Raw genomic sequence first — 14,608 nt, 5'->3', positions numbered from 1 at the left:
CAAAACTTTTACAAAGCAGTATTTGAGCCTAGGCTTAAGGCCAGCTTACATTGTTATGGATTTCTACCTTTCTGGCAGTTTTTTAAAGCCAGGAATTAATGAAGGATTGATCTTCACCAGCTTGTCATATTGAAATGTTGGTAAAAATCCACCAAGTAGTTTAAATGGTTCAGTTAGAGAAATGTCCAGAGAAGAAATGGTATAACTGTAATACAGAAGCACTTGAGTCTAGCACTATCAACTCGTTTTTCTCTCTTCCTTTTTTAGCCTATGGGGAGATTTAACACTCTTTGAATCAGGACCTCTAGAAATGCTTTCTTTTTAAAATTCCTTTTCTGTATTTCTCTACTCAGATTACTTTTTTTTTTTCTTTGTAATTTCTAGTCTTGTTTTTGCCTTTGTTCTCCTTTTGAATGAAGACAATTAAATAAGATGATGATAATTAACTTGGGTAAGACAAATTATAAATCAAACAAATAGTGATAAAGTGTGATAGCACAAGATATACATGAGAACAAAATGTATTTTACTTAAGATTTCCGTGTTTCTTTATTTGAAATTCTGCTCAATTATTGAACACCAAGAATGTGTTTGTTTACTGTATGTGAGAGAGAAGTGATTTCTCACAACTGTTCTACATATGAAAGATAAAATTCTTAATTTTTTATTCTTTATAAACATATATTTTTATCCCCAGGGGTACAGGTCTCTGAATTACCAGGTTTACACACTTCACAGCACTCACCAAAGCACATACCCTCCCCAATGTCCATAATCCCACCCCGTTCTCCCAAACCCCCTCCCCCCAGCAACCCTCAGTTTGTTTTGTGAGATTAAGAGTCACTTATGGTTTGTCTTGAAAGATAAAATTCTTAGATATCCTTATGTTAAGAATTTGTGAGAGTAAACTTGTATTTATTGCATGTATCTTACTCATACAGATGTATCTTTCTATCTGCACACATATGTGTAACCTGGTCATTGTTCTTTGTAATGTAGGGAAGGACATGCCATATGTTGTTTATTAACCAGAAGAGCTTAATCTAAAGGGTGGCTAATCCCACCCATTGCAGGAATGCAAACTGATGCAGTCCTATTGTACCAGAGTATGGTACAAAACAATTATTTTGTTCCCATCAGTCACTGGTTCTCAAACTATGGACAGTGGAGTAGCAGCATCAGTAGGAAGTTGTTAAAAATGCAAATCATGTTCATTCCTCATTTGTCAAATGAATTTGTCAGAGGAATGAATATACACTGGGGGAAAAAATACCAGTCTCTTCAACAAACAATGTTGGGAAGACTGGACAGCAACATGCAAAAGGCTGAAACTGGACCACTGTCTTTCACCATACACAAAAGTAAACTCAAAATGGATAAAGATCTAAATGTGAAACCTGCAACCATAAAAATTCTAGAAAAGAACATATGAAGTAATTTCTGACGTTGGCCATAGCAACATTTTTCTAGGTATGTCTCCTGAGGCAAGGGAAATAAAAGCAAAAATAAACTATTGGGACTGCATCAAAATAAAAAGTTTCTGCACAGCAAAGGAAACAATCTAGAATACTAAAAGGCAACCTACTGAATGGGAGAAGATATTTGCAAATGACATATCTGATGAAGGGTTAGTATCCAAATGATAGAAAGAGCTGATACAGCTCAAGAGCTAAAACCCAAAAAATCCAATTAAAAAATGGGTGAAAGACATAAACAGACATTTCTCCAGAGAAGACATCCAGATGGCCAACAGGCACATGAAAAGATGATCAACATCACTTATCATCAGGGAAATGCAAATCAAAACTACAATGAGCTATCACCTCACACCTGTCAGAGTAGCTAAAATCAGCAACCCAAGAAACAACATGTGTTGGCGAGAATGTGGAGAAAATGGAGCCCTCATGCCCTGTTGGTGGGAATGCAAACTGATGCAGTCCTGTTGTAAACAGCATGGAGGTTCCTCAGAAAGTTAAAAATAGAACTACCCTATGATACAGTAATCACACTAGTTGGTATTTCCCCAAAGAATATGAGAACACTAATTCAAAAGGATAGATATGCTCCTGTGTTTATTGCAACATTATTTATAATAGCCAAACTGTGGAAGCAGCCCCAGTGTCCATTGATAGATGAATAGATAAAGAAGAGGTCACATATTTTATACACACACACACACACACACACACACACGTGTGTATTATTTATATTTATATATTTTACATATATAATATTATTCTGCCATAAAAATCAAATCTTGCCATTTGCAACAAGAAGGTTAGAGCTAGAGAGAATAATTCTAAGCAAAATAAGTCAGAGAAGGAAAAATGTCATATGATTTCATTCACATGTAGAATTTAAGAAACAAAACAAACAAGCGAAGGAAAAAGACAAACCAAGAAATAGACTCTTAACTACAGAGAACAAAGTGATGGTTACCAGAAAGGGATGGTTGGTGGGGGGCGGGGGGGAAGCGCGGGTGATAGGGTTGAAGAGTACACTTATCTTGAAGAAAAAAAAAAAAAAAATCATGGGCTCTACCCCAAACCCACTGAATTTGAAACTCTGGGGTTGGGGCCTAGCTCTGTTCTGTCGGACTTTCCAGATGATTCTGTTGTGCAGTAAGGCTATGAGCCACTGAAAAATGTAACCTTTCACACCTTCCAGAATCCGCCACTGTAGATGGGCTCCTTGAAGTGCCCGCTTTCCCTTCCACTCCCCATACTTCCCTGGCTCCTCCTTGTAATTCCCTTCACCATCAAAGGCCAAGTAGCTGCTCCAACCCACTGAGCCTCAGCATGTGGCTCCGACTTGGTGGGCTTTCCATAGATGTGTACGTTCTTCAGTAAAGAGCCCCTGAGTCTCTCTTGTTACTATTGATCACATTCAGCCAACAGTCATTCAAAGACACTGTATAAAATGATTCACTATCCAGTAGTGATAAAGATGAGAGGAGTGTGGCACCTGGGTGGCTCAGTGGGTTAAAGCCTCTGCCTTTGGCTTGGATCATGATCTCAGGGTCCTGGGATTGAGCCCCGCATCGGGCTCTCTGCTCAACAGGGAGCCTGCTTCCCCCCAGCCCCTCTCCGCCAGCCTCTCTGCCTACTAAAATCTTAAAAAAAAAAAAAAAAAAAAAAAGGATTGACACCCACATCCTCTCTCGGAATGTGGGTGTCGGAAGGCCATACTGAGGCAATTCTGCTTTATACCCCCTTTATTCCTGTCTCATGAATAATACCATTCCCTTTTATTCTTTTAAGAGCTCTGGTTTAGATGGTAAATTATATTGCAGTGAACTAATCATAAGCAATCCTAATACTGTTGGGAAGCGGTCAAAGAAAGATTCACCAGGAAGGAAATGTTTTAGGGCTTAAAAACAAAAGATGCCCAGTCACAATAGGCAGGCAAGACGGACTGGTGATTGGGATGGGACAAGAGAAGACTTCAAGCCTGAGAGTTGAGGATGAATAAGGATGTGAAACAGCAGGTTACATTAAGGGAGGCAATGTCTGGTGGGAACTGTAATAGATGGGGCTGGGAGAAGAGTGACTTCAGGCAAAGTCTTCCAGAAGAAGTAAGAGCAGATTTTGTTTCTCATTATTCCCCCAATAATATATCATGAGTGGCTCTTTGGATCATTATTAAGAAGAAACCTAGTGTGTCTTTGTTTCCCTATTTATGTTGGTTCTCTGTATTTGAAATGCTTATCGCTCCGTTTTCCATCAATTCTGGGCTATATTTCAAACAAACAATCATTATATAACATACCAGGATAATAATTCACTTTCAACTTTGGTTCACATTTTCAAGTTTAGTGAAGGAAAAAAAAAAAAGACACCAAAAGGTCCATGCTGCATAATATTTTATGTCTTTATCATAGCAGAACACTAATGCTGGAATATTGAGATCTATGGCCTGCCGAGAACAGAATGGGGGGAATTATGCAAATACCTAACTAATATGTTGTGATATTGTTTTTCTGAATGTTAATATGATGAATGAATTCTGTTAAAAATGATCATATGGGGATTTTTTCTGTTACTGTTTTGTAAAAATTACGTGTTTCATGTGGTTTAGGGACCTTGCAAACTGTCTATAAATTGCATTTTGGACAACAAAGCTGACAAAGCTTAAGAAAGTTTTGGAAATTATGATAAAATTGTATATTCAATTTTATACAACTGGTTAATGTTATTATCCATTGTTGAAGTTGTTGTACATTAACGATGGGTTTGGCATCCATGAGGCTTGAAAGGCTTTGCCCTTGGGACATTGCACATAAACTGACCTTTTAGGCCATTGAGCCCCATTATCTTCAACACAGAAGCTTCTTGTCATGGTCCTCTGTTTCTATGTGGACAGTACAGATACCGTGTCCCTGTTTTCTCTTTCTTTTTTACCAGAGCTAGTGTGTCTTCTTTACCCTGTATACTCTGGAGTAATGAGTATTATTCATTATTCTCTATTCAGTTAATTGTTGCATTTTCCTACTATTAATACAGAACACATTTCAGAGTTAATAGCTGTCTGGAAAGGAAAAGTAACTGTCAATAAACTCCTACATTATCTTTTGTTTAAATATCACATAATTAATTAACATACTTATTAATGCTTTTTTACTTAGGTAGACATTATTCTTTGAAGGTAGGTAGCAATTAATATTATGTTTTAATTTTTAGAACCTGTAATCAGAGTAATTAACTGAAGAATAGGTTTAGTCTGGTATCCTTTACTAAGATTTATATGATGCGATATTACTTTGCATTGTGCCATAGAGTGTTTAATTCTTGTTTCACTGTCTTTAAACAGCATTACTTTCAGCGGAATCTCGCATCAATATATTTATAGCTAATGTACACACAAGTTTCATAAGTAATGTGTTTTTCTGTTTATAAATGAAACCACAGTTGGCCCTTGAGCAGCATGAGGGCTAGGAGCACGATCCCCACAGTTAAAAATCTGTGTATAATTTTGACACCCCCCAAATATAACTACTAATAGCCTCCTGTTGACTAGAAACCTTCCTGATAACATAGACTGTTAACACATATCTTATCGATGTGTTAACATGCTGTATTCTTAGAATAAAGTAAGCTACAGAAAAAAATGTTGAGAAAATCATTAAGAAAGGGAAAATACATTTATAGTACTGTACTCTATTTATGGGGGGGACCCCTACATATAAATGGGTCCATACAGTTCAAATCTGTGTTGTTCCAGGGTCAACTGTATTTACAAATCAGTGTTCTTAATAATTTTCTGACCTAACAATTATGTTTGAGACCTGAGAAAGGCACAGAATGTTAGGGGATAGACTAAGAAAGTGATGTACGATTTTTTGTAGAAATAGCTAAGATGTCTCTAAGTCCTGGTCTTAAAAGTCGGCTTATGGTTACTCACCATTTCTTTGCAATTGACGTTTATATATGACCAGAGTCTGTGGCTTATTATAAATTCTTAAAACAGAAAATGGCCTCTTGTGTTTTAAGGACTAGTCCTTTGGTTTGGAAGACAATTTGTAATATGAATTAGATAAGCAGTAAATAATGGGTTCCTTCAAACCACCACCATCAGGGAGGATTCGCCATTTACTATTTCTAAATTTGTTTTTCCCTGTGCAGCTCAGGACTTGCAAATCATTTTTATAACTTTTTCTCATATTGTTAAAATCTTGAACTTTAAGCAAACAGGAAACCCAAAGCAAAAAGAAATAATCATTAGCCCATAACTCAGCAAGCCCAAAAGTTACGTGAATGATTTCAGCATCTCTCTTTTATGCACTGATTTAGTTTTCATTTGAATTTCCTTTTCAGATAGGACTTAACATCATTACTTTTGCTGTTACTAAATCCCCTCCTATAAAATAAAGAGAAAAACAGCCTGTTCTCTCTCTTTTTTTTTAATATTTTAGTTATTTATTTGATAGAGAGAGATTACAAATAGGCAGAGAGGTAGGCAGACAGAGAGAGGGAAGCAGGCTCCCTGCTGAGCAGAGAACCCAATATGGGGGCTCGATCCCAGGACCCCGAGATCATGACCTGAGGTGAAGGCAGAGCCTTAACCCACGGAGCCACCCTGGCACCCCAAAACTTGGACCAAATTCTTTTTTATTTTTATTTTTTTGTCGTTATGGGTTTTGGGGATAACACTACATACCAGTTCTGGAGGTATAGTTTCAAAGAGTAGTATGGCTCTGTGTGGAATAATTCTAACCTTGCAAAACTGACCTTCAAGTTATCTCAAAAATGTGAACGTGTTAATATTTGCTCCATGTTTATTAGTCAGTCTAATTAAGAGTAAGTAAATGCTCCGTGGACCTTTATATGTTCTTCCAATAATTTTAGTGCTGCTTAAGTATAACAAGTTTATACATCTCAATATAGACAGCCTTGTCTATACATATGGATCAGAGACATATGGTCATTATTAAATGACCAATAATACAAATCAATTCAACTCTTAATTGTAATATATCTTTAGTTCAATAGTTTATACAGGATTTGTTTTTTAAGGGGAAAAAAAAATAACAACAAAAACAACTTTGTGAATATACCAGACAGATGCATTGGGATGTCCTGCAAAGAAGGTAATGGCATAGAAAACAGGACCAAGTAGCAAGATGTAGATGAGGAGCACACATAAATCTTAGCTTCGGATCATGTTTACCACTCTATTTTTCTCTGTAGTGACTTTATTTTTTTCTCAGGATTAGAGCAGTAGTTTCCCAGTTGAAGCTCACTTGGTTTTATACTTTGCAGGTCAGTTTCTTCTGGAAGAAGCCCGCCTCATAGAAGCAGCTGAGATGGCAAAGAAAGCCGCTGAATTGGACAGCACAGAGTTTGATGTGGTCTTCAGTGCTGCACACATGCTCAGGTGAGTTTTGCCCCTGTGCCTTAGAAGACCAACACTGCAGCTTTGGGAAAGGAATTAGGTAGACTAAGTCCCTTGTCATACTCCCTTATTCCACATTCTTTTTTTTTTTTTTTAAAGATTTTATTTATTTATTTGAGAGAGAGACAGTGAAAGAGAGCATGAAAGAGGAGAAGCAGACTCCCTGTGGAGCTGGGATCCCGATGTGGGACTTGATCCTGGTACTCCAGGATCATGACCTGAGCCGAAGGCAGTTGCTTAACCAACTGAGCCACCCAGGTGCCCCTTATTCCACATTCTTGAAGTGAGTTATGCTGTTTTACCACGCTAATGTCGGTCAGGAGTATTTTATTAGTTACAGTTCATGTGCACACTATGTAGAGGATGTAAGCCTTCAGGACTCTGAAAATTACCGAGAATCATTTTCCTTTCCTTTCAAAAATCACTATAAAATTCAAAAAAAATCAAAAAATTAAAATTAATAACTGTTTAAAGGTCTGAAACAAACATTATGTTGATTGGTCAATTGCATCTCAGTATTTGTGTTTTATATTAATTATATTGAATATGGCATGTGAATGCACTTTATTATGTTTGGTGGTAGAGAGAACTGTCAAGTACAAATATACCTAAGGGCTAGCAAAGTCTCAACATTGTTGCTATGTATGGAAACAATGTATCTTTATAGACCTGTTAGTGCTTCCATTTTCAGAAGGATAGTCTGAAGCCTGATTATTATAATAGCAAAACAATTAAGTTAGATCAACAATTTTTGTTGTGACTATAAAAAGAAAGTTACTGCATCCATGAGTGGTGTTTTAGATTAAAGGAGATGGTTTTAAGAAACTCAAATGATTTATACAGTTTTTCTAAAAGGACTGTTTGTTCTGTTAGCAATATGTATACCCCTTCTCCCATTCTCTTACGTGAATTTCACTTGATTAAATCTTCACCTAAATGCTTCATAAACTGACATCCACACTATGGGCTCTGTGTTTGGCTCTAGGAATAGGTTTGTAATTATGTAGATTATTCTTACAAGGGAAGAAAAATACCAGAGGAATGGCTTCACAGTTCAATAGCTTTAACACTACTTTTCAAGAAAAGTAGTTTTGTTTACTTTTTGAGATGCTTTTAGATTTATATGCAGTTGTAAGAAATAATATGGAGAGATCCCCTGTACCATTTATTCACTTTCCCCAATGGTGATCTATATAGAATGACAGTGAGGTATCAAAAGCAGGATATTGATAGTGATTCAATCCATTGGTCTTATTGTGTTTCCCCAGTTCTACTCATACCTCTGTGTGTGTGTGTGTGTGTGTGTGTGTGTGTGTGTGTATGTATTGAGTTCTGTGCTTTTTCATCACACTTATGTAGGTTTGTGTATCCATCACCCTAGTCAGAGTATAGACGATTTCCAATACCACAAGCATCCTTTGTGTTGTCCTTTTAGAACCACATGGCTTCCTACCTAGCTTTTTTTTTTTTTTTTTAAGATTTATTTATTTATTTGACAGAGAGAGATTACAAGTAGGCAGAGAGGCAGGCAGAGAGAGAGGAGGAGGAAGCAGGCTCCCTGCTGAGCAGAGAGCCCGATGCGGGACTCGATCCCAGGACCTTGAGATCATGACCTGAGCCGAAGGCAGCGGCTTAACCCACTGAGCCACCCAGGCGCCCCTTACCTAGCTTTTTATAATTTTTTTTTTTTAAGATTTTTTTTATTTGTTAGAGACACAGAGAGAGAACAAGCAATGGGAGCAGCAGGGAGATGGAGAAGCAGACTTCCAACAGAACAGGGAGCCCAATGTGGGGCTTGATCCCAGGAGCCTGGGATCTTGACCTGAGCCAAAGGCAGATGCTTACCCAAGTGAGCCACCAGGCGTCCCAGCTTTTTATAAGTTTTAAATAAGGAATTCAAAGCCTGTTTGAGAAGGAAGTATACTGTGAGGTTTTAGTTGAATGTGCTCACTCCACATTTAAACTTTTGCATTCCTAAAACTGTTATCTATAAAGAGAAACCAGCATTCAATCAACTGATGGTATATTTATAAAATGAACTAAAGGCAGGGGTGCCTGGGTGGCTTAGTTATTAAGTATCTGCCTTCAGTTCAGGTCTTGATCTCAGGGTCCTGAGATTGAGCCCTGCATCAGGCTCCCTGCTCAGTGGGAGAAATAAATAAAATCTTTAAAAAAGTAAACTATATCCAATCTCATGGACCTTCAATGCAAAGATAATTTTTAAAAAGACACCTTCATTTGCATGACAGGCGTAGGTGCTGTTATACGGAGAGGGCTGTCTCTTCTTCAGGAATAAAACACTGTGCTTTTAGTCACAGTAAACCATTTACAAGGAAGGATATGCACAAGTTTCTACAGGCTAATGCATCTTAATCTTAATAGATACTTTCCTCAACAAGGTATTTTGCTACATACTAAATCAGTATCTGAACTTCAAGGTCTGCCAATGAAAACCCATTATGAGAAAGATACAAATAAGGTCCTTGTTGAATATATCACTTCCAACTTTTTCTTAGTTACCATAGTGCTAGAAACCAGCGGAAAATTTTTGTTATACATTGGCAGTGTGGAAATCTTCAGGGTTTATTTTTCAGAACCTTCTTTCTAGCTTTCTGCAGTCTGCATTCCTCATTAATGTGCAGTCAGTCAGCGCTTTCCTAATACTGATTGCCATTATGACCGCAGCAGCCTGACTATATCCTATTCCACTTGGTGGCAGCCCCCATGAACGTTTTCACTTAGTTTTTCTGTTTCTTGACTTTATTAAATTCAGGTATTTCTTGAGCACTTACTGTGCAAGTGCTCAACCTCTTCCCTTATTCCCCAAGAGCATTGAGGACTTTGCTGAAAGGAGTAAGAAAGTTTACTTGCTTTGCTTTGAAAGCAACCTCATCAAAATCCATAGCTGGCAAGATCTTGCTTATTTATTATTACATATAATTTCCTCTGGGGATACCAAACTATTATAAATTGACTTTGATAGTCTTCCCTCAGAACTCTCTTCTTTTGCAAGATACTTAGGATATAAAATTGACAGGGCTTGATGAGGTAAAGAGTATGAGGGAAAGAATAGATGTCTCCCTGGTTGTGTCTAGGTTAGCTGGATTAATGGCTACCCTTATATCCAAAATCAGCAATTTAGGAAATGTCATAGTTCAAGAAATGGTTTGAACATATACATTTGACTTCCCCTTTCCTTAGCTAATTCCCAAAGAATCTATCAATGAGGAAAAACTACTCATCACCAAAAAAAAAAAAAAAAAAAAGTCATACCACCTAAATGAGACCAAACTGGAAGAGGCAAGTTCCTGGGGCTAGCCACAAAGGGACAAATTTTTATCTTACTGTGAACTTCAAGAGGCTTAAAATTTGAGAAATTTCTAACAGATCCATTTCAACTCTCAGTTGTGGATAATGATCTTTCTCTATAGAATCAGCACATAGAAAGTTTGGAAATACTGGATTTCAAATTGGCAGTTCAGGTAAGAATGACAAATCAGGTGTATCCAAGTAAGGAGCCCTCGTTTGGGCAGTGAGATTTAGTTAAAACCTAAGAGCCACTTAGAACATCCCTAATTCCTGTTATCAAGGTGATTCACAAGAACACTATGTGGTGTGGAAGTATCAGCGCTGTTCACCAAATATGTCCGCTCTCCACCTACAACACATGTAATAGGATTGTACTTTTCTGCCTTCCTCCAAGTTGAAGAACTTCATGGTTCTTAGTTGAATTGTGGAATATGCATGAACATGACGTATGTCACTTCTTTTTTTAAATTTTTTTTTACTTTTTCTATTTTTAAAGATTTTATTTATTTATTTGACCAACAGAGATCACAAGTAGGCAGAGAGGCAGGCAGAGAGAGAGGAGGAAGCAGACTCCCCACTGAGCAGAGAGCCCGATACGGGGCTCAATCCCAGGGCCCTGGGATCATGACCTGAGCCAAAGGCAGAGGCTTTCACCCACTGAGCCACCCAGGTACCCCACGTATGTCACTTTACCAAAGCTGTAAGAATCAGTACTTGTCCCCTTTTCTGACTTGAAAATTGTGAAAATAGATCCCGAGGTTACCAAATGGGGACAAACCTTCCTACTCACCCACCCTGAGTAAGGAAGCGAGAAATATTGTCCTGATTCACTGAGGTTTAGGATATGTTTCTTTTTTTTTTCTTTTTTTAATTTTTTATAAACATATATTTTTATCCCCAGGGGTACAGGTCTGTGAATCACCAGGTTTACACACTTCACAGCACTCACCATAGCACATACCCTCCCCAATGTCCATAATCCCACCCCCTTCTCCCAAACCCCCTCCCCCCAGCAACCCTCAGTTTGTTTTGTGAGATTAAGAGTCACTTATGGTTTGTCTCCCTCCCAATCCCATCTTGTTTCATTTATTCTTCTCCTACCCACTTAAGCCCCCATGTTGCATCACCACTTCCTCATATCAGGGAGATCATATGATAGTTGTCTTTCTCTGCTTGACTTATTTCGCTAAGCATGATACGCTCTAGTTCCATCCATGTTGTTGCAAATGGCAAGATTTCATTTCTTTTGATGGCTGCATAGTATTCCATTGTGTATATATACCACATCTTCTTGATCCATTCATCTGTTGATGGGCATCTAGGTTCTTTCCATAGTTTGGCTATTGTGGACATTGCTGCTATAAACATTCGGGTGCACGTGCCCCTTTGGATCACTACGTTTGTATCTTTAGGGTAAATGCCCAATAGTGCAATTGCTGGGTCATAGGGCAGTTCTATTTTCAACATTTTGAGAAACCTCCATGCTGTTTTCCAGAGTGGCTGCACCAGCTTGCATTCCCACCAACAGTGTAGGAGGGTAGGATATGTTTCTGCTACAACAATGTAACCTACCCTAGCTCTGGCACAGAATACATCTGGGAAAATGAAATAGGTACTTTGGAAGAGGAACAATATGACATTAGAAAAGATTCCTAAGAGATTAACAGGATTTCTGAGTTTATAATTACAGTGGAGTCAGGGCACAATTGAGAGACTGAGAATTTAAATAGAAGTTATAGATCTCTTCTCAGAATTCAATGTAAAGTACTAAAGGTATCAAAATGATGACTGAAAGGATAAATGATTAGAGGATAAAATGAGAATATTTTATACACACTAACAATTACATATTGTTAGTATAATTATATATAGTATACAAGTATGTATATATACATGTAAGTATATATGTGGTGGGTATATAGTATGTATATGTAGTTTTATTTGTATATCTGTAAATAAGTATATATAATTATATGCTGTATATGTGTATGTAGTTATATTTAGCATTTATACATATATATATAGTTTCACTTGGTCTTGTATAAATAAATGTTAGTATAAATAGGAAATTTCTGATGGCAATCATGGAACACATAAGCAGCTGTCAACAAATAGTGGAAATTTCGAAGCTAGATTGAAGGCCTTCAGTGATTGTATTGAAAGCAAAACTGCTGAAAATGCATCTGCTCCTAAACTTGTCTCATGAATGGGTCACACTGTTTAGTTGTAAACTAAAGAATATGCTTTTGCCAGTTAAAGCAGGAACAGGATTTATGAAAGAGTGTTCTGCAGCCACACTTTCAGTCTTGGGCTTGAAAACACTCTTTATGGTCAGAAATAATACCCGACCATCTATCTGGCTCTCCCTGGGAGTTAGCAGCTTCTAAAGGCCCGAGCTCCACCACCGTCACCCACAAGGAACCAAGCAGAGTCACATTCTTTGGATGATTCTCTTGGACCCTGCTGCCTCCCTCTTAGGCTTACTTCTGGCTTCCATTCCCTTGAGGTTGCATCTGATTGGTCGAATGTGAGTCATGTGCTGGAATCTCAGCTACTATAAAGTTTGGAAGAAGAGAGAATTTCTGGCTTGTGTCTTTCTTGGGAAGGTGGGATCCACATTGCAGCTAACTACTAAATATATTTTTAGAGAGGGTGATCACAGATGTTGAGTGGCCTCCCATGATGAACATTAAACTATATGTGATGACATTGTTAGTACTTCAAATAAAATGGGAAAAGTACTGGATGCTTCCGGATGAGAGTATTATAAAAAAGAACATCAGTTATCATCAAAGGAAAATATCAAAGGAATTCAAAATGCTAGAACTCAATTGACTTATAGCTATAGAGTTTTAAGAAGAAAGTATTGAATCAATTATTCTGTTAGAAGCATTTTGTACAGATGAATTTATTCAGTGGTCTCCTAGAACTAGAAGCTAGAAAGAGCAGAAAGATCCTTGATACCAGTAGGAATTTCAGAGTCACTAAAAACAAACCTTACCTGATTCATGGCATTCATGGGCTTTGGCAGAAAAAAAAAAAAATGTTTTAATCCATTTACAGACTAAGGGAAGAACAAAGTCACATTTATTTAAGTATCTATCTGTCTGGTACTATTATTTTGCATTTCATATCTGTCATTCTCTTTATTATATCTGCATATATGTGACATGGACAATAGTATTCCCATTTTATATATGAAGATACTGAGTTTTAAAGAGAGTCCATATCTCCCACCATTGGTAAAGCTGACATTTGAGTTTAGTGTATTCTGGCCAAGTATAATACTGTTTTCACTGTGTCACATTGGCTCCCTCGTGTCTTCCTAACTGGGTGACTACCCAGAGGCTGTGATTCTCAAATGTTTTGTTGGAGAAAGGATTTATAGAGCGATAGGTTATCAAATGTGTAAAGCCTAAATAGTAAGATCCTTCCAATATTATTAAATTACCTCTTTATGATAAATTTTAGAAAATAGATGTACATTCATAGGAGGGAGAATGTGACATTTGTGCTCTCAAGGGGATATTAAGTTTTTAGAATGGTACAGTGTCTGACAAAGGACACACTTATAGCTGAGCTAAGCGTGAACTTATATGGTTTTTCCAGGGCTAAGAACCCAGGTTGTCATTGCTCCCTAAGGTAGTAAAGAAAGCAAAACTGTACTTCACCAACTGGTTCCCGTTGCTGCCCTGACTTCTAGAGAGCAGAATGAACATATGAAAAAAAAAATTGTTATCTTTAAGTTTCTGTGCTTGATACATCTTACATAATTAAATATATTAAAATCAAGAATTTAAATATACTAATTTCTTTATAAATTCCATTGGAAGTGACTTAAAATGTAAATTCTTAAGGGAAAAAGGAACCGAATCAGATTATTTCTCAAGGTAGATTGGTAGTGTACACACATGTGTACACAAACACACACACACACACACACGCACCCAAGTTGGATATATATATTTTTCCCCCTAAGCTCTCTAGGCCTTTCTTTTTTAATACTTCCAAAATTACCTAAAACCCCTCAAAAAGTCATTGGTTTTTTTAAATTATAAATTGTCTATTAGTTTCAAATTTGGCCCAAAGGAGGCTTATTTCAACTAGGTTTTAATGGGTTGTAAGGTCTTTAAAGCAAAGGGCAGTGATAGATGAGGTTAAAGGTGAGTGTCTTCCAACCCAGTGCCTCTCCAACGGTAATGTGTATGTGGATCACCTGGGGATCTTGTTAAAACGCATCTTCTGATTTAGTATGTTTGGGTGATGCCTAAGGTTTTACACTTCTGACAAGTCCCAAGTGATACTTAGAGTGTGTGTTCTTGATTACCCCCGCAAGCAAGTTCTATCTTGCCTCTCTTATTTTCACACCCCCGCCCCCGCCGCCGAACTCTTTCTCCCACCCAAGCAT

At 37.5% G+C, this 14,608-nt stretch overlaps 1 protein-coding gene across 2 annotated transcripts in view; it reads left to right on the top strand.

Annotated features, from left to right (window-relative positions):
* TMTC2 (transmembrane O-mannosyltransferase targeting cadherins 2) overlaps positions 1–14,608 on the top strand; it is a 435,623-nt gene that overhangs the window by 354,153 nt on the left and 66,862 nt on the right. For both annotated transcript variants that reach the window (XM_059402387.1, XM_059402386.1), the window contains one exon: positions 6,759–6,873. In XM_059402387.1, coding sequence (XP_059258370.1) covers positions 6,759–6,873 — 115 coding nt within the window. The remainder of the gene's footprint in view (positions 1–6,758; positions 6,874–14,608) is intronic.

The sequence above is a fragment of the Mustela nigripes genome, chromosome 6 (genome assembly GCF_022355385.1).
Source record: "Mustela nigripes isolate SB6536 chromosome 6, MUSNIG.SB6536, whole genome shotgun sequence".
Lineage (NCBI taxonomy): Eukaryota > Metazoa > Chordata > Mammalia > Carnivora > Mustelidae > Mustela > Mustela nigripes.
This window is presented reverse-complemented; position numbering and strand designations above follow the sequence as displayed.